A 19,764-nucleotide genomic window follows, 5' to 3' on the forward strand; every position below is an offset into this window, starting at 1 on the left:
AGTTTTAACATTCACTTTCAATTCAGAAAGGTCCTTATTTCTAAGCCCAGGTCACCCCCATCCAGCCTGTGACTGGACAAGAGAAGTATAAGTAGCACAGTGATGAGCTCATCTCTCTCAGCCGATTGGCTCCTTGTACTGTTTCTTCCTCTCATACTCCAGCCCTGCTGTATAGGGGGGTTTCAGGTACTTACACTGCTTGCAAATAAAAAGTAAATGTAGAAAATGTTTAAATTATTACAGAGCTGCATTAATGTATGTCTTTTCTACCTTCCTGGAGTCCAGCTTTACTGTAGAAGATGGCAGCTGATATTACAATCATCAGTAATAGTTTGCTAATTCCTTGTGACTAAATCTCTTCAATAAAGTACATATAGAAGCAGGTATATAACATTATTTTTATTTGTAATATTCAAACAAAAATGCAAGTGTTTGCAATACATCCCCTGTGGACTAAATCCTGTGAGAATTTGGTGCTTATAAATTCCTCCGTCAATGAGATGAATGAATCACATGAACCTTTTACTCTGCCAGGGAAGGAATAATGAACAAACAAACAAACACATACTAAATGTATCAGCTGCTTCTTTTATATATTTTGAAGTGAGGTGTTCTGTATTCTTTTTATCAAGTATAGATATAGCTGAAAATCTCATGTTTCACAGGTGAGTCAGAAATCCCTTTTAGTAAAGAACAAACATTACCAAAAAAAGACAAGAAAGCACAACGGAACTCGGTTTAATAGTAACATGATCTAGGACAGGGGTCTCCAAAATGTGGCCCGAGGGCCAGATGTGGCCCTTTGCTAGACTTTATGTGGCCCTTGGGGCACTATTCCTCCAACTGATATGAGTCATTATTCCTTCCACTGACACCAACAAGGGGGCACTATTTCTCCTACTGATAGCAATCCTATCTTACTGATAGGAGCCCTACTTCTCCTACTGACCACCAACCCCGAGGCCACATTTATTCTCACCGGTGCTGGACCGGGGACATTTTCTGCCCCCGCTGACCACAATCCAGCCTCCTAAAGTCTGAAGGACAATAAAGTGGCCCTTTGTTTGAAAGGTTTGGAGACCCCTGATCTAGGAGGACATAAGGAGCCCCCTGAGAAGTGGTTTTAGCAAAATAAACACAAATTGCTTTGGTATTAAATTCTGACTGTTGTCAGGCCTCACTGAAGCTAGTTAAATTGTGTTCTTTTTTTTCTCTTTCTCTTTATTAGGTATAAAGTACATACAATATTTCAATCACAGTCGAGTAGCCTGTTACGGCCCAATTTAAAAAATAAAATAAAAATAATACTTTATTTTAAAATTTTAAGTAAACCCCAACCCCAACCCTGCCCCAACCCCCCCCCCCCCCTCTTCTCTCTGACCAACTATCTTGTGTCGTGTCTCCCTTTGCCTATCGTCCTTCTTGCTTTATACCATCCTTTCTGAAAATCTCTGTGTCTGCTTATATTTTAATCATTCTTGCCATTTCAGTTTGAACCCCTCTTCTCCTTTCTCCCCCATAAACCTTAGCTGTTCTGCATAATAAATATTATTTATTTTACATATTCAGTTCCTCACCGTAGGGCTCTTAGTCCAAACCGATGAAAACGGACTGAAGTTCAGTTTCATCAGTCCAAACCGTCCGTGTGTACGCCCCATCGGTCTGTTGTCCTTCGGACAAAAATTAGAGAACTTGCTTTAAAATTGAACTGATGGACCGCTGACCGATAGGTAAAAAAAAAAATGGTTAGTACACAAAAGCATCGGTTCAAAACCCGCGCATGCTCAGAATCAAGTCGACGCATGCTTGGAAGCATTGAACTTTGTTTTTTTCAGCACGTCGTGTGTTTTACATCACCGCGTTCTGACCCGATCGGTTTTTGAACTGATGGTGTGTACGCACATCAGACCATCAGTCTGCTTCAGCGGTAAACCGATGAAAACGGTCCGTCGGACCATTCTCATCAGAAGGATCGACCGTGTGTACGCGGCCTTAGGATCCTTCCACTGTCTGGGAATCAAACTTTTCGCTGCGTTTAGGAAATGGGGAAGTAAGGTTCTCATGTACTGTTTGAATGTTAAATTGTGTTATAATACAAATTTTTTTTACAAAGACATTAAAATGTGAACATGAAGAAATATAATTAGGAGCTCATAAAACTTGGTACCATAAAACATTAAAGTAACATTTTTTGGATAGAGAATAAATAAGGCAGGTCTTTTTTTTTTTTTTTTGCCATCTATGTTCCGTTGGGGAGAGTTATCTTCACTTCCTGTTTCGTATCCAAAACAGGAGTTTAGCTTAAAACACAGATTTATGTGAAAAGTTAATTAAACTGTTGTCAACAAATGTGATATTAACAAATTAATTTTACTGATTTTATTTAGCTGGGAACATTCTCTGTGATAAGAAAAATATTCTCACATTTTTGGGCTACTACATTTTAAGAATATCTTTTATGTTTTTTGACTTTAGCCAAAACCTTAGGTTTTTATTTATATCTTTTACATATATTTAGTATATATTTAGCCAAAATGTTTAGGTATTATGGCTTTGCATGCACATACAGCATTTTTACCAAAATGTAAAAGAGTTGTTTTTGGGAAAATATGCCATACGTGCATGTGCGGGTAAAAGTATGGCCGCATACAGCCATTCATTTGTATTGGCAGCTGTACGTAGCACCTGCGGCGCCCCACGCATAGAAACGTTCCCGAGATTTTACAATTAAGGACTTGTACTGGGAGAAATATGTAGTTTGCTATTGCTAACCTCCCTCTAAAAAGTATAGTTGTTTGGCTTTCTCTTGCATTATTAATTTGGGGTTGATTTACGAAGGACAAATAGGCTTTTTACTTTGCAAGGGAATTTTAACTGTGGAAGAGAATTTTTATTTTGCATATGAATTTTCACTTATCTTAGTGAATGCAGTGAAATTTTTATTTGTAAAGAATATTCAACCAGGGGCAATACAATTTTTTTTATTTTTTTAAATGTTTGTTTGTACATAATTGGATAATTGAAGTCAGCAGCACTTTACCAAGCTTTCACTAAGCTATGTACAAGTTTCCTTGCAAATAAAAAATTCTGTTGCAAAGTAAACAGTCATTTTGCCTATAGCAAATCAGCCTCACTGAGTCAATAACCAATCATAAGTAGCTTATGAAGTCAAGGCAAAGTCAGATTGATCTATTTGCATACCTGTACAGTTCTGGATTTGCATGAAAATCAGACAATGATAATCTGTTGTTGTTAAAGAAAAAGCAATTAGCAAGAGTAATCTGCTTGTTTCCTTGTTGCATATTTTCTTTAAAAGCATTATTTTAACAGATTAAGGGAAGGTTATAACGCCTGCCAAGCTTATTACTGGTTGCATCCCCATGGGGAGATTTTTATTTCTTGTGTGGTCAGCAAGACAGAAAGGAAAACTCCCAAGCAGGGACACCAAAAATAAAAAAGATCTAATAATGGTTCTAGCCCTTCCTCTCTCCCCAAAAAAATAACATTTGGGTGGAGCTGGTCTTTAAAGAGACACTGGAGTTGATCTACTAAAACTGGAGAGTGCAAAATGTGTTGCAGCTGTGTATGGTAGCCAACCAGCTTCGAACTTCAGCTTGTTCAATTATGCTTTGACAAAAAAAAAAACTGGAAGCCGATGGGTTTCGATGTAGAGCTTCACCAGATTTTGCACTCTCTTGGCTGTAGTAAATCAACTCGACTGTAACTTTGCCCATGCTTAGGATATAGCAGCCAATCATCAGGCCTGAACACTTTTAAGTAGGGGGGGGGGAAATTGTTATTTACCGGTCTAATCTTCTTCACAACATTAGAACTTTCCCAGGATGAACTCTTGCGGTTGGAAGCTTGGACCAGTGAGTATATAATGAATGGGCAAAGTGACAGTGTTTCCATAAAGGCTAAGTTCACTATTAGTAAATAAAAAAATAAATAAATATATATTTGCACATGACTTTTCCGGTGAAACGTGCATTTATTTATTTTTTATACACAACAAAGCATTGAACCCACGATTAGAAGACCGTGGGTGCAATCTCAGGCTCTTGCAGACACTGCAGACAGCTTTAAAGCTGTTCTCCAATCATCTTTGTAAAGATTAAAAGTCAACGACTACAAAAACTTAATAAACAGCCACTCACCTGTCCCAGGATCTAGCGCTGTCCCAACGGTCCACCCAGTTTCTTCGGTTCCCGGGGGCCACATCTTAACTGTGGGCAGCCAGCTGTGACTGCTTGTGGCTTCACAGCCGGATGCCCGCAGCTCCTTGTGAATGGTCCCGCAGTCTTCTGGGACTTGTGAGGTGTCCCATAGGACTGCGAGCAGGCAGAAGGGGAGGAGAACTTCTGCATAGAACGCCAAGGCGATGCAAGCTGTCAAAACCAGGTAGCCGCTCCCCTCCTCCAAAAAAATGAGGTGCCAAATATGTCAGAGGAGGGGAAGAAGAGGAGAAACAGAGGAACTTTACCCTCACTTTTGGGTGAAGTTCTGCATTTCAATGACAGTTACTGAGCTGCAGGAAGTGTCAGGGAACTTTAGGGGGGTTGATCAGTGAGCTTGTAGCTCATGAAGAACTACAAACCGTCTGCCATAGGGAAAAATAGGACTCATAGGGTTTTTTTTTAATTAAGGCAAATAGACTGTACACTTTGCAAAATGCAGTTGCACTTAGCAAATGCAGTTGCTCCAGAGCTTAGTAAATTAGGTGAAGTTTCACTTTACAAAGAATATTAAAAAAAAAAACAGCATTTTTGCTTGCATATAATTGGATGATGGAAGTCAGCAGAGCATCTACTGATTTGCTAAGCTCTGGAGCAACTGCACTTGCAGAATGCAACTGCACTTTGCAAAGTGAACATTTGCCTATAGCAAATGAACCCCATAGTCAATTCATTCATAGATCACTGTAAATGAATAATGTGGCTGTGCAGGTGGAGCTGTTTTTACAATGTGACCATGGCTGTGGGGAGAAGAACCCCTGTGACAGGGAAGGGGGGTGAGAAAGGTGAGGTAGGGGGTACTGAACATGTTAAATTTTACATCCTAAATACGGCCAGAAGGTTAACTTCACCTTTAGATTTTGACATTTTCTTTATTGTATAAACCCATTTCTGATAGTAACTAATATTTCATTTATTTCTCGGCCAATGGAAATGTAGAACATTATGACTCCTGTGAATGAAATGGATTATGGAAACCACAGCAGGTTAATTGAGTTTTTAATTATTGGGTTTTCTGACTTCCCAAACCTAAAAACTCCCTTGCTATTGTGTTTCCTCTGTGTTTATATATTCACATTTGCTGGAAATTCAATTCTTACCATCTTAATAAGTTGGAGCCCCTCACTTAGCAGCCCCATGTACTTCTTCTTGTGTAACCTCTCGTCCCTTGATGTTCTATATACATCTACTACTTGCCCACATCTGATTGGTATCTCCATCACCCATGAAGGGCAAATTTCTTTTGTGGGATGTATGTTTCAGCTTTACTTCTTTATTGCCTTTGGAAGTACTGAATATTTCCTATTGACTGTAATGTCTTTTGATCGTTATGTGGCCATATGCAAACCTTTACATTACACCCTAATGATGAACAAGCAGGTATGTTTGTATGGAGCTATGGGTTCCTGGCTGGGTGGCTTAATGGCTTCAATCCCAATCACAACTGTTGCAAGCACCTTGGATTATTGTAACTCCAATATCATCAACCACTTCTTTTGTGACATTACCGCCCTTATAAACCTGGCATGCAGCAATGCAACAATTATACATACTATTATACTTATTCAAGGAGTGTTGCTGGTAATGACATCATTTTTTCTCACTCTGGTATCTTATATTAATATTGTATGGACAATAATGATGATCCAGACCTCAATGGGAAAATACAAGACATTCTCTACTTGTGCTTCCCACCTCACCACTGTGAGCTTTTTCTATATTATTGTGTTTGTACTGTACATGAGACCATCATCAGCAGTTTCACTGAGACAGGGCAAAATACTAACTGCACTCTATGTGTATGCTATCCCAATGCTTAACCCCATAGTGTATAGCTTTCGAAATAAAAATGTCAAAATGGCTTTAAAACAATTCATCAAGATAAGCCATTATTAGTAGAAGATATATTATTATTATTATTAATGTGGGATCCAAGTATGATAAAAATAAGAACTTTTTGGAGTATTGTCAATTTTTTTTTTACCAAATATGGCTCTAAAACGTTGTCTTTTGTTTTTTTAAAGACACTCAAGTCAAACACTGACAGCCTGAATATATAATAGTTTTGAAAATATAAAAAAAAAAAAAAAATCAAAATATACCAAAGGGTAGAAAATATTTTTTTTGGGGTAATTTAGATAAGACACCGAGGGGGTTATAACTCTTGTCGGGTTTCATTGGTGTCTGTGCTCTCATTGGGGAAGTTCACTCTGTCTATTTGTAAAGGGGAACCAGCTTATTTCCACATGGCGGATACGCTTAGCTAGGCTCTGTCTATACACATAGCGTTGAATGGTGTCACATGTTGATCAGACCAAACAACATACTGTCATGTGCATGGGCTGTTGATCCTAGACCTATTCTCATTCTTCTGGTCACCTTCACATCTGAAGTACTCGCAAACATAGGCTTATGTTTGACAAGTGGTCTAGACAGAAGCCTGGGGCCCATATAACATGGGGGCCTGGGCCACCTAACACATGTTACATAAGGGGATTCACTCTCATTGTTAGGTGAGAGACTCCTTTTCCTCTATCACTACCTCCTCCAGAGCTGACTAGGTTTGTACCAGTAAAGCACCAGAATGCGCTCTTCACCCCAGGAATTGGTTGTACTCATCACCTTGCTCTAGTAGGTCATCAAAAGAGGTTCTTGGTTGCAATAACACTTCTTTACTTGCTTTGGCAGGCATAACAATACAGTTCATATACGTGTTTTAGATATTCCAAATTATGTCTCTCAACGGGTACCTTCAATTATGTCAGTGTTATACAGAAAGTCTTGTAAGAACAGTGCAGCACTTGGACTCAAGATAAAGCTTATAATAGATTTTCACCTGACATAGGCCTGTAGTGTACCAACCACCAACCACCCCTGGAGGGGAGAGCTCATGGGAGTCTTCTCTAGAACCTCTCCTCAGAAATCCACTGAGCCCAGCCCTCTAAACTCTGGCTCCTCTCAGCTTATGAAGGGCAGTAAGCATCACTAACAAGAGAAGCAACCCTTAAAGGGGTTGTAAAGGAAAACATTTTTTTCCCTAAATAGCTTCCTTTACCTTAGTACAGTCCACCTTCACTTACCTCATCCTTCGATTTTGCTTTTAAATGTCCTTATTTCTTCTGAGAAATCCTCACTTCCTGTTATTCTGTCTGTAACTACGCACAGTAATGGGAGGCTTTCTCCCTGGTGTGGAGAAAGCCTCTTGAGGGGGAGGGGGCAAGCAGGAGTGTCAGGACGCCCACTAACACACAGCTCCTTTATCTGCAAAGTAGAGAGTGTCCTGACTTGCCTGCTCGCCCCCTCCCCCCTTATAAGGCTTTCTCCACACCAGGGAGAAAGCCTTGCATTACGGTGTGTGGTTACAGACAGAAGAACAGGAAGTGAGGATTTCTCAGACGAAATAAGGACATTTAAAAGCAAAATCGAAGGATGAGGTAAGTGAAGGAGGACTGCACTAAGGTAAAGGAAGCTATTTAGGGAAAAAATCCTTTACAGCCCCTTTAAGAACAACTGTACCTGCCTATGTATCCGTTTTTGTGACCACAGTCACAGGGAATGAAAGTAAGTGAAGATCCAAAAATTTGAACAGCAGTAGAGGAGAAATCTGTCAATGGGGACAATTGTCTCAGAATAAAAAAAAACTGTCTATGGGGGCATTTCCCTCACTTTAAAGTGTTTTTTATCTTACTCCCTGTTATGTATAAAGAATATGAAGTGTGGGGAAAAATTACAGGTGTTTTAGGCATTACATAATCTATTAAAAATAAAAGAAAGTGCTAGCTTTAGGTACTTTAACCATTCAGTTAACTAAAGAGTTACCTGATACAAGATTGTAGGATTAGTTGATGGTATCCCCTCATTTTCCTTACTACCATCCATAAATGGAAATACTAGGTTTAAGATTGGTTTAGTACATTAAACAGGGAAATAATATGCCTCTTTTTCAATAAAATTGTGAACTATGTGGATGATTGTATTCTGTTTTCTGGTATATGATGATAACAAAACCCTTTGTTGGAGATATTCATTATCTTCATAACAATATTTATGTATCTGAAGGACAACCATAGGAGCAGGAGCTGTGCCCCTGGTCAATGTATCAACTCAAAAGCTATACGAGATTGTACTTACAATAATTATATACACACACACACATACAAAATATATTTTTTTTTCAAATAATTGTTAACACAAATGAAATCCATCCACTATAAGTAAAAAAAAGCTATACAAAGTGTCTTGTCTCAAATGTCAACAGTACAAAAAAAATGCTATTAAAATGCATCATCTTGTGTCATTCAGAGTCACATCACTTATACATTGCGTGACATAATGTATGTTGTTCATATTAAGTCCCGAGATATTAATTTGTCCATTTTCAGGTAAGTAAATATGATTTCTCTTCGCCAGAAAATCAATTTTGTCCTCTATCAGGGAAAAATGAAAATCAATTAAAAACCCAATTTCAGTTTAGAACCCATAAGCAGGAGCTCATACTTCATAGCATCACTTACTAGTTAATCCAAAGTAGGTAAATAGGCCAGATTGCTGGGTGATTTGATTCCAAGATCTCAAAGTCTCCAGAAGTCTAAGCTTCTCCCGCATTTTCTCTCTAATAACCATAAGACGTTTTGTTGCCATTTTCAGGTTTTCCTTCCTCAAAATAATGAAAAAAAGACAAGTTGTGAAACATATTATATTAAATTAGTTTTAATCACAGCTGATTTTCACTTTATAAGGGTTTATAAAAATAGAAAAATTAAATAAAATATTTTTATAACACTAGTCACTTATCATTGCAAACTGTTGCCTAACTAGGTTAGCTCCTCATTTCATAATTTTCCGTCATAATAGTACCCCTTGTTACCCAATCAAAAAAAAAAAAAGTAACTACCAACCAACCAAAAAGTTACATCCCAACTATGAAAAAATCTTTCAGATAAAATAGTTATTTTTTTCGAGTGTGTGTCTTTATTGTTTAGCTGGTTACAACAAGCAGGGCAAAGGACAGCCAACACATTTCGGGGGCCACACAATCCCCCTTAATACAGTGGCACCTAGTTCCTAGTCTTCACAAAAGCGGAACGGTTCTAAGGGCTGGGATAAGGTAAGAAGCTTGTCTCATGCTTAAGGCATCATACAATCTCACCATTCTTCATGAAGAGTTGGATTATTAAGAACTGTTGCTACCACTCGTGCTCCAGTAGCTGGTGGTGATGACCATTTTCTAAGCACAAGACATTCCAATTGGGAGCGAACACCGATCAAAGCTCTATTGTTTCTCATAACCACTAGCAGGCACCCAACACTTTCACCTGCAGGAGAGACAAAAATCAGTAACAGAAACATATAAATGTAACATCTAGATGTAGGACAAGAACTGTTAACGTGTAACCAAACCTCGATTTTTTATTTTTTTATGAGTGTGCTGGGGGAAAGGGGGTTATTTAGAACCCCTGTCAGCTTTTGTTGCGGTCTGTGTTCCCACTGGGGAGATTCATCTTTTTTGCACAGAAAGCGATGGGAAATCCAAAACGATATGGTTGCCGCCAGAACTGTAGGTAAGAATATCATTTTTAGTGGGGAACCCCGATTCTAGTAATAACTGTCTAAAATGTGATTTCTCCTCACTTCTATGTAACCTTTCATTGTGTCTGAGGGACACAGCAAAGAGAAAAACATTTTTAAAAACTTCCGTAGTTTCCCTAAAAAAATGTAATGCCACATAAACAGACCATGTGGTTATAATTTACAATCTAAACACCATCCAAAATTATATATAATATCAAGAAGGTAAAATTAGCAGTTGCATATAGTGAAATATCACAATCCGCATGGAAAAATAAACAGCATCAATCAAAAATGCTAAACTTTATATCTAAAAAAAGTATATGTGGTGGATGTTAGAGACCTTGTGCTCCTCCACCTTCCGTTTGAGAATGCTCCACAGATGCTCAATAGGTTTTAGGTCTGGAGACATGTTTGGCCAGTCCATCACCTTTACCCTCAGCTTGTTTAGCAAGGCAGTGGTCATCTTGGAGGTGTGTGTGTGGTCGTTATCATGTTGGAATTCTGCCCAGCGGCCCAGTCTCCGAAGGGAGGGGATCATGCTCTGCTTCAGTATGTCACAGTACATGTTGGCATTCATGGTTCCCTCAATGAACTGTAGCTCCCTAGTAACAGCAGCACTCTTGCAGCCCCAGACCATGACACTTCCACCACACCTGGTTACCATCAACTTCTTTGGTCGACCATGGCGAGGCCTGTTCTGAGTGGAACCTGTCCTGTAAACTGCTGTATGGTATTGGCCACCGTGCTACAGCTCAGTTTTAGGGTCTTGGCAATCTTCTTATAGCCTAGGCCATCTTTATGTAGAGCAACATTTATTTTTTTCAGATCCCCAGAGAGTTCTTTGCCATGAGGTCCCATGTTGAGCTTCCAGTAACCAGTATGAGAGAGTGAGAGCGATAACACCAAATTTAGCACACCTGCTCCCCATTCACACCTGAGACCGTGTAACACTAACGAGTCACATGACATTGGGGAGAAAAATGGCTAATTGGGCCCAATTTGGACATTTTCACTTTTGTTGCCAGCGTGTTGAGTTATTTTGAGAGGACAGCAAATTTACACTGTTATACAATCTGTACACTCACTACTTTTCATTGTAGAAAAGTGTCATTTCTTTAGTGTTGTCACATGAAAAAATGTGAGTGGTGTACTCACTTTTGTGAGATACTGTCTATAAAAAAAGTGCATGGATATAATGTTACCTTTCAATCATTTTTTTTTTTTAAACAAGTAACCAGGGCACCTGATAAGGGGGTACCACGGGTCCTTCTGTATGGGGCGCCGACACACCGGAGGCTTGGGCAGCAGGGGGAAATCTGATGTGGGCAGGACAGGGAGATGGCAGCAAAAACAGGAAGGATGCCCTGTGCGGCTCTTTGCAGCAGCCGAAAGCTGGTTTATCCCCCTCTCCCGCCGAACTCTATTAACTCAATACAGTTTTATATTTTAGATTTAGCAGGAATTTTGTAAGTTATGTTCGTTTTGTGTCCGCTAATAAATATTTTAATGTATTTTAAGTGAAAATATTGTTTTGATATTTTTGGAGAGGGGCCCTGTCGGGTAGACCACACAGGGCCCCATGATTTCTAACAGCAGCAAGTCACACAGATACAATTAAAGATCACAATATGAGATACATGTAATAAGAAAAAAAAATACAAATTAAGTGGAAAAGAGGTACAAAAACTTTCCAAATAAACCTGAAATAAAGATGATTTGAAAAAAAAAACAACAATATTGTCGAGGTGATAAAAGGCTTCACCAAAAAATATAACCAAAGTACTATCGATCAGTTTATCGCGTCTGTATATGTTCAGTTTTTTTTTAAATAGCATAGTGATCAGGAGATCATACATGCAAACAAAAAATAATCAAACAGATAAAAGGTTTTCTAAGTAGGTATCGTGTAAACTCCCCTAAGTATTATATCTTGTATAAAGCATAAGGGAGGGGAATGATTCAGAAATGAAGGAAAGAAAAAAACTCTTTCCCACGTGAAAAAATGTAATAAAATTAAAATAAAAAAAAGGGGGGAGGAGAAGAAAAGAAGAGAAAAGGAAACATGTCATACTTACCTGCTCTGTGCAGTGGTTTTGCACAGAGCAGCCCTGATCCTCCTCCTCCTCCCAGGTTCTTTGTTGCTCCTCCCTCTCCCTCCTGCCAAATGCCCCCAGAGCTAGCAACTTGCTATTGGGTGCCCGAGCCAAGGCTCTATGTGACCATTCACACACTGAAGGGGGGGTGGGACTGACTTGGGGAAATGACTGATCACTGTTCATACATTGTATGAACAGACAACCAGGCATTTCTCCCCCTGACAGGACCGGGAGCTGTGTGTTTACACACACAGCTTCCGGTTCTTGCTCTGTAACGAGCGATCGCGGGTGCCCGGCGGTGATCACGCGTGTCAGGGACGAGCGGGGGGGCGTGCACGCGCCACTATTGGCTGCTCAGCGAGATGACGTATAGCTACGTGATCTCGTCCAGCAGAGCCGGCGGCTGGTCGGCAAGCAGTTAAAGGATAACTAAAGGCAAAACTGTTTTTTAAATTTGGATACTTTTTATTGCAACTGTACCTGTGTAATCTAGGTATTTGCTCCCACTTCAGGGCATAGGTCGTTACGGCGACCTACACCATATCCAGTGCCTCCTCCGCCCCCCCCCCCGCGGTCTTCTGGGAGACACACATGTCCCAGAAGACAGCAGGGACCAGGGACCAGTGCTATTGCAAAACACGACTTGTGCATGCACAGTAGGAAACCAGGAACTGAAGCCGCACCTCCACCCGAGAGCTAATGGACAGATCGGCTTTGGGTGCCAACATCGCGGGCAACCTCGACAGGTCAGTGTCCATATATTAAAAGTCAGCAGCTGTAGTATTTGTAGCTGCTGACTTTTAACTCCGCTTTAAGCATTCCTAGAAATGTGGCACAGAAAGCACCATATTTTAACTTACGTACAATTTAAATTGTGATACCCATGGTCATATACAGGGAGTGCAGAATTATTAGGCAAATGAGTATTTTGACCACATCATCCTCTTTATGCATGTTGTCTTACTCCAAGCTGTATAGGCTCGAAAGCCTACTACCAATTAAGCATATTAGGTGATGTGCATCTCTGTAATGAGAAGGTGTGTGGTCTAATGACATCAACACCCTATATCAGGTGTGCATAATTATTAGTCAACTTCCTTTCCTTTGGCAAAATGGGTCAAAAGAAGGACTTGACAGGCTCAGAAAAGTCAAAAAATAGTGAGATATCTTGCAGAGGGATGCAGCACTCTTAAAATTGCAAAGCTTCTGAAGCGTGATCATCGAACAATCAAGCGTTTCATTCAAAATAGTCAACAGGGTCGCAAGAAGCGTGTGGAAAAACCAAGGCGCAAAATAACTGCCCATGAACTGAGAAAAGTCAAGCGTGCAGCTGCCAAGATGCCACTTGCCACCAGTTTGGCCATATTTCAGAGCTGCAACATCACTGGAGTGCCCAAAAGCACAAGGTGTGCAATACTCAGAGACATGGCCAAGGTAAGAAAGGCTGAAAGACGACCACCACTGAACAAGACACACAAGCTGAAACGTCAAGACTGGGCCAAGAAATATCTCAAGACTGATTTTTCTAAGGTTTTATGGACTGAGGAAATGAGAGTGAGTCTTGATGGGCCAGATGGATGGGCCCGTGGCTGGATTGGTAAAGGGCAGAGAGCTCCAGTCCGACTCAGACGCCAGCAAGGTGGAGGTGGAGTACTGGTTTGGGCTGGTATCATCAAAGATGAGCTTGTGGGGCCTTTTCGGGTTGAGGATGGAGTCAAGCTCAACTCCCAGTCCTACTGCCAGTTTCTGGAAGACACCTTCTTCAAGCAGTGGTACAGGAAGAAGTCTGCATCCTTCAAGAAAAACATGATTTTCATGCAGGACAATGCTCCATCACACGCGTCCAAGTACTCCACAGCGTGGCTGGCAAGAAAGGGTATAAAAGAAGAAAAACTAATGACATGGCCTCCTTGTTCACCTGATCTGAACCCCATTGAGAACCTGTGGTCCATCATCAAATGTGAGATTTACAAGGAGGGAAAACAGTACACCTCTCTGAACAGTGTCTGGGAGGCTGTGGTTGCTGCTGCACGCAATGTTGATGGTGAACAGATCAAAACACTGACAGAATCCATGGATGGCAGGCCTTTGAGTGTCCTTGCAAATAAAGGTGGCTATACTGGTCACTGATTTGTTTTTGTTTTGTTTTTGAATGTCAGAAATGTATATTTGTGAATGTTGAGATGTTATATTGGTTTCACTGGTAAAAATAAATAATTGAAATGGGTATATATTTTTTTTTGTCAAGTTGCCTAATAATTATGCACAGTAATAGTCACCTGCACACACAGATATCCCCCTAAAATAGCTAAAACTAAAAACAAAATAAAAACTACTTCCAAAAATATTCAGCTTTGATATTAATGAGTTTTTTGGGTTCATTGAGAACATGGTTGTTGTTCAATAATAAAATTAATCCTCAAAAATACAACTTGCCTAATAATTCTGCACTCCCTGTAGGTACAATATGTGCAGTGGCCAAAAACATGCACCAGTAAATGACCAGTAAGAAGAATATTAACAGTGACATATGCAGCGATTTATTCCTGCAAGGTTATTACCCTTCCCAATTCTGTAAAAAAATACTTTATTGTTTCCTGTGTCCTTGTTGTAGAGATTCTGCTCCCATCCTGTCTTGGTGACAGGACCCGAGGGCAAACTGTCTGACTGAGGACACAGACAGCAATAAAATCTGGAGTGCTGCAAATCAAACTCAATAACCTAGTATGTAATATCAAAGACCCTTTATTTATTCAGTAGAATACATCACTGCCTTCCTGAACAAATATAGAGTAACACAATTGGAAAGATGACGCATCTACACCAATATATATATATATATATATATATATATACAGAGCTTTTTTTCTCAGAAAATAGGTGCAGGAACTCAACCACGACCCGTTCAGATTTCACAAACAGTAGGAGGGTCTTAAAGGTGCAATAAATACCAGGACTGCATTACATACAGAGTGCAGCATTCAGGGGGTTACAAAGCTGTCACTTGTAAACACAGAAACCAGACTTCTGTGTTTACAAGTGATTGTGGTGAGCAGGCACCAAAGGGTCTGAGCCAGAGGTGGTGGAACTGAGTTCCCCCAAGTTCCCCCTGAAAAAAAGCCCTGTATATATATATATATACACATACATACACACACACATACATACATACATACATACATAAACACACACACAATTCATTCATTGAAAACGTATGGAAAGATACCCAATGTGCATAACATACAGCCACATAAAGTCAGCAGGGTCTACACATATATGAATTTTTACATTCATCAATAAATATACTCTCGTGTTCGCCACAAACTCTCACAAACCAATTGTTCTGTCCCACTTTTACATGTATATATAACTCATATGTATTTATTTATTTTTTATCTTTGTGTGTGTGTGTGCGTGTGCGTGTGTGTGTTGTATTGAACTGCATTATGCCCCATACCCACGATCGAAATAAACTCAGACAGATTTTTCTGATGGTAAACAAAAAATGTAGCGCTAAAAACCAAAAACTCCAGAGTATGTGATACCATGTGAGGTGACAAGGTTCGTATGAAAGTGCATATACATAAACCACTGACATATAAATGTAAATAGCTCAAACAGTGCTTGATGCAAAAGAAAAAGTCTATATTACAAAGTAGAAACAATCAATTGAGTGATGAGTGCAGGGAAAACAGATGAGCTGCTATCCGTTGATTGGGATACAACAGGTGCACAAGTTGTCTGTAGCACTCTATGAGGATCACAATCACATCAAGGTAGGTAGTGGATGAAATAGGCTTACCGGATGGGTTGGACTCTACTACTGTACAGCAAAGAGTCAGCCAGACATAGTGGTCTTTGGAAACCGGGACCACTCAAACCGGAATGGGACCATAAGCGAGACTGGAACTCCAAATTGACATGGACGGCAGGAACCAGCAGAGCTTGAATGGTGTGTTGGATCAATACCACGAGCTTTGAATAATCCTTAGACCATCAATCAGGAGATGCAAGGCAGGATGTTGCTAAAGCTCTCAGGAAACCATGGAGTGGATGATATAAAAATGGAAAAAGAACTCCAATAGTGCAGGTCAATTAAAACCAATGAGGTTTATTTGTAAAAAGTCATGGGTAAATATGACAAGGATAAAAAGTGATCACGTACAGAGAATGGCAATGTGGGGTGCTCAATAGCAATACCCGACGCGTTTCGGCTAAGTAAGCCTTCAACAGGGGTTGCTTAGCCGAAACGCGTCGGGTATTGCTATTGAGCACCCCACATTGCCATTCTCTGTACGTGATCACTTTTTATCCTTGTCATATTTACCCATGACTTTTTACAAATAAACCTCATTGGTTTTAATTGACCTGCACTATTGGAGTTCTTTTTCCATTTTTATATCATCCACTCCATGGTTTCCTGAGAGCTTTAGAAACATCCTGCCTTGCATCTCCTGATTGATGGTCTAAGGATTATTCAAAGCTCGTGGTATTGATCCAACACACCATTCAAGCTCTGCTGGTTCCTGCCGTCCATGTCAATTTGGAGTTCCAGTCTCGCTTATGGTCCCATTCCGGTTTGAGTGGTCCCGGTTTCCAAAGACCACTATGTCTGGCTGACTCTTTGCTGTACAGTAGTAGAGTCCAACCCATCCGGTAAGCCTATTTCATCCACTACCTACCTTGATGTGATTGTGATCCTCATAGAGTGCTACAGACAACTTGTGCACCTGTTGTATCCCAATCAACGGATAGCAGCTCATCTGTTTTCCCTGCACTCATCACTCAATTGATTGTTTCTACTTTGTAATATAGACTTTTTCTTTTGCATCAAGCACTGTTTGAGCTATTTACATTTATATGTCAGTGGTTTATGTATATGCACTTTCATACGAACCTTGTCACCTCACATGGTATCACATACTCTGGAGTTTTTGGTTTTTAGCGCTACATTTTTTGTTTACTATTCTTGCTGGCTTTGTTTGTTTGTATGTAGCAGCTAGACATTTCGTTTCTGAACTAGCGCAGTTTTTTCTTTAGATTTTTCTGATGGAATTCCATTCAAGCTGTCTTGCATACACACTGTCACACCAAATTCCGATCGTCTAAAGCGCGGTGACGTACAACACTACGACAAGCCGAGAGAGATGAAGTTCAATGCTTCCGAGCATGCGTCGACTTGATTCTGAGCATGCATGTTTTTTTTTCATCAGAAAAAAGAGAACATGTTCTCTTTCTAAGTCCGTCGGAATTTCCGATGGAAAAACTCACACACACACGAAAAAATTCCGTCTGACTTTTTCCATCGGAAATTCCGATTGTGTGTACAATGCATTAGGTCATTATTGTTTTGTAGTATGTTGACCTGTAGGCGCTTTTAAAATAATTGCCTATGGAAAATATTGATGACCAAAGTTTGTGGCTGTTTCACAGGTGCATGCAAGTTTACATTTTGATATGTTATCTGTTTACTTGGCACAACGACTTCTTTTATATTTTACCAAAAAATGGGTAATTTATTGTGTTTGTGTGCCCTTAAATTACATTCAGTGTCTTTTTTACTGTAATGTTGTGTTTCATAAACCATTGCACTAATATCATGTGACATAAAAAACTGGAACTACCACAATTTTATTCTCTAGGGTGTTTGCTTTCAGAAAATATATAATATTTGGGGGTTTTGCGTAATCCTCAGGCCTAAAATAATTTTTTAAACATGTGCAAAAGACAGCAAAAATGGCTCTAGCAGCAAAAGAGTACAATGAGATTAGTATATGGCAGGGGTCTCCAAACATTCTAAACAAAGGGCTTGTTTATTGTCCTTCAGACTCTTGGAGGGCCAGACTTTGGCCAGCGGGAGTGAAAATTATCCTGGTATCAGTGGGAGTAAACATCTGGTATTAGGGGGAGGAATAGTGCTCCATTGCTGGTATCATAGGTAGGAATAGTGCCCCATTAGTGGTGTCAGTGGGAGAAATGGTGCTCCATTGTCGGTGTCAGATGGCAGAATAGTGTCTTGTATCATTGGGAGGTATAGTGCTCCAAGGGCCGGATAAAAGCAAGCAAAGGGCCACAGTTTGGAGACCACTGGTATATGGTTTCAAAGCAAAGTCTATTGAAACGATTAGATTCTTATAAAACTGCAGCTCTCAAGTTTTCTTTTCCGTCTCCAATCACAGCTGGTTAAACTTAATTTTAAGACAGCATCAAATTTTGTTACAATGACCTAAAGCAGTCAAAAAGATACATACTGTAGAATAAAGTGATACTAAAGATTCAATTTTTTTTTTTTTAAATAACAATCATGTTATTCTTACCTCCACTGTGCAGCTCGATTTGCACAGAGTGGCCCCGATTCTCATCTTCTGGGGTCCCTCGGCGGCTGTCTCGGCTCCTCCTGCTTCTGATAACCCCCTCTGGGAAGCACTCTACCAAGGGGGTTACCTTGCGGGCGCGCTCCAGAGTTCTGTATTCGGCGTCCATAGCCGCCGACTAGAGGACTCTGCCCCTCCCCCCAGCCCTTGCGTCATTGGAGTTGATTGACATCAGTGCGAGTCAATGGCTGTGCTGCTATCAATCTATCCAATGAAGAGTCGAGTGGACCAAGCAAAGGATGAGCGCATTCACAACACAGGACTTTCCAAGGCTCAGGTAAGTAAACAGGGGGGGGGGGGGGGCTGGGGGGCCAGTGATCGTAAGATGTTTTTTCACCTTAATGCATAGGATGCATTAAGGTGAAAAAACATGAACCTTTACAACCCCTTTAACTATTTAAAAGGTAATGAATTCAGAAGAAGATATTATTTAACATTTCCTGTTTACATACCGTATAGTCCAAAAGTGGCTGAAAATGATTGTGCACAAAACAGGTCAAAATCTTCTGAAACAAAGTGGCGCAGAGGCCAGGCATCGGCGTCTACATCTCCAGAGGACAGTCCTTGACCTTTCAGGTTGAAAAATGGGAAGATGTTCTTTTTCTACAGTCAACATAAAGAATATACAACATGATAAAGTTAAAGATATTGGAATAAAATCCAAACTGAACGTTACGTTTGTCAGTTAAATACATTCCAAGTGCATTACAACACAAATTCGGTAGATTTACTAATATTCAATCACCAAGAAAATAATAAAACAGTACGTTTGCCTACACATGATTGGATGATGGGAGTCAGCAGAGCTTCTATGCTACGTCATGTTTGGAGGAACAAAAAAAAAAACTGACTATGATCCCAAGAACACCATTCCTACAGTCAAGCATGGAGGTGAAACATAATGCTTTGGGCCGTTTCTCTACTAAAGATACACAATAAAGCAATAGAATTAAAAAGAATAGAATAGAAGTTAATAGAATGTAATAAAATAGAACATGACAGTCTTCCGAAATTCGAATAGTATAAATTTGAATTCTAGAATATATTGGAAAATAATTAAAATGTATGGAAACTAAAATATAAAAGAATAGAAAAACAATAGAACAGAATAGAATTAATTATAATATATATTATATTTTATTCTATTCTCTTGTTTTTCTTTTCTATTCCATTCTAATCTTTTCTATCCGAATTTGAATTCATTTATACAAAATTCGAATTTCTTATTGAATGAAATCGAATTTGAATAGAAAAGATTATAAAAGATTAGTTTCATATTAGAATTTGAAAAAAATTTGACCGAATTCCTAAAAAGCCGATCAAATTTGAAAAATTTAATTAGATTTGAAAAAATCTACTGCATTCGAAAAAATTCTACCACATTTGAAAAAAATCTACTAAATTAGAAAAAACTACCACATCCAAATTTTTATTACATATAAACATTTTCCAAAATTCGAATTTCATATAGTCTATTCTTTTATATTA

At 39.5% G+C, this 19,764-nt stretch overlaps 1 protein-coding gene across 2 annotated transcripts in view; it reads right to left on the reverse strand.

Annotated features, from left to right (window-relative positions):
• Positions 1–7,735: 7,735 nt before the first annotated feature.
• LOC120933114 (aspartate aminotransferase, cytoplasmic-like) overlaps positions 7,736–19,764 on the reverse strand; it is a 47,409-nt gene continuing 35,380 nt past the window's right edge. For both annotated transcript variants that reach the window (XM_040346119.1, XM_040346118.1), the window contains 4 exons: positions 18,729–18,879; positions 9,385–9,550; positions 8,750–8,892; positions 7,736–8,662 (listed from right to left, as the gene is read on the reverse strand). In XM_040346119.1, the coding sequence (XP_040202053.1) occupies positions 8,520–8,662; positions 8,750–8,892; positions 9,385–9,550; positions 18,729–18,879 (603 nt within the window). In that variant the 3' untranslated portion in view covers positions 7,736–8,519. The remainder of the gene's footprint in view (positions 8,663–8,749; positions 8,893–9,384; positions 9,551–18,728; positions 18,880–19,764) is intronic.

This window comes from Rana temporaria, chromosome 3 (assembly GCF_905171775.1).
Source record: "Rana temporaria chromosome 3, aRanTem1.1, whole genome shotgun sequence".
Taxonomy (NCBI): Eukaryota; Metazoa; Chordata; class Amphibia; order Anura; family Ranidae; genus Rana; species Rana temporaria.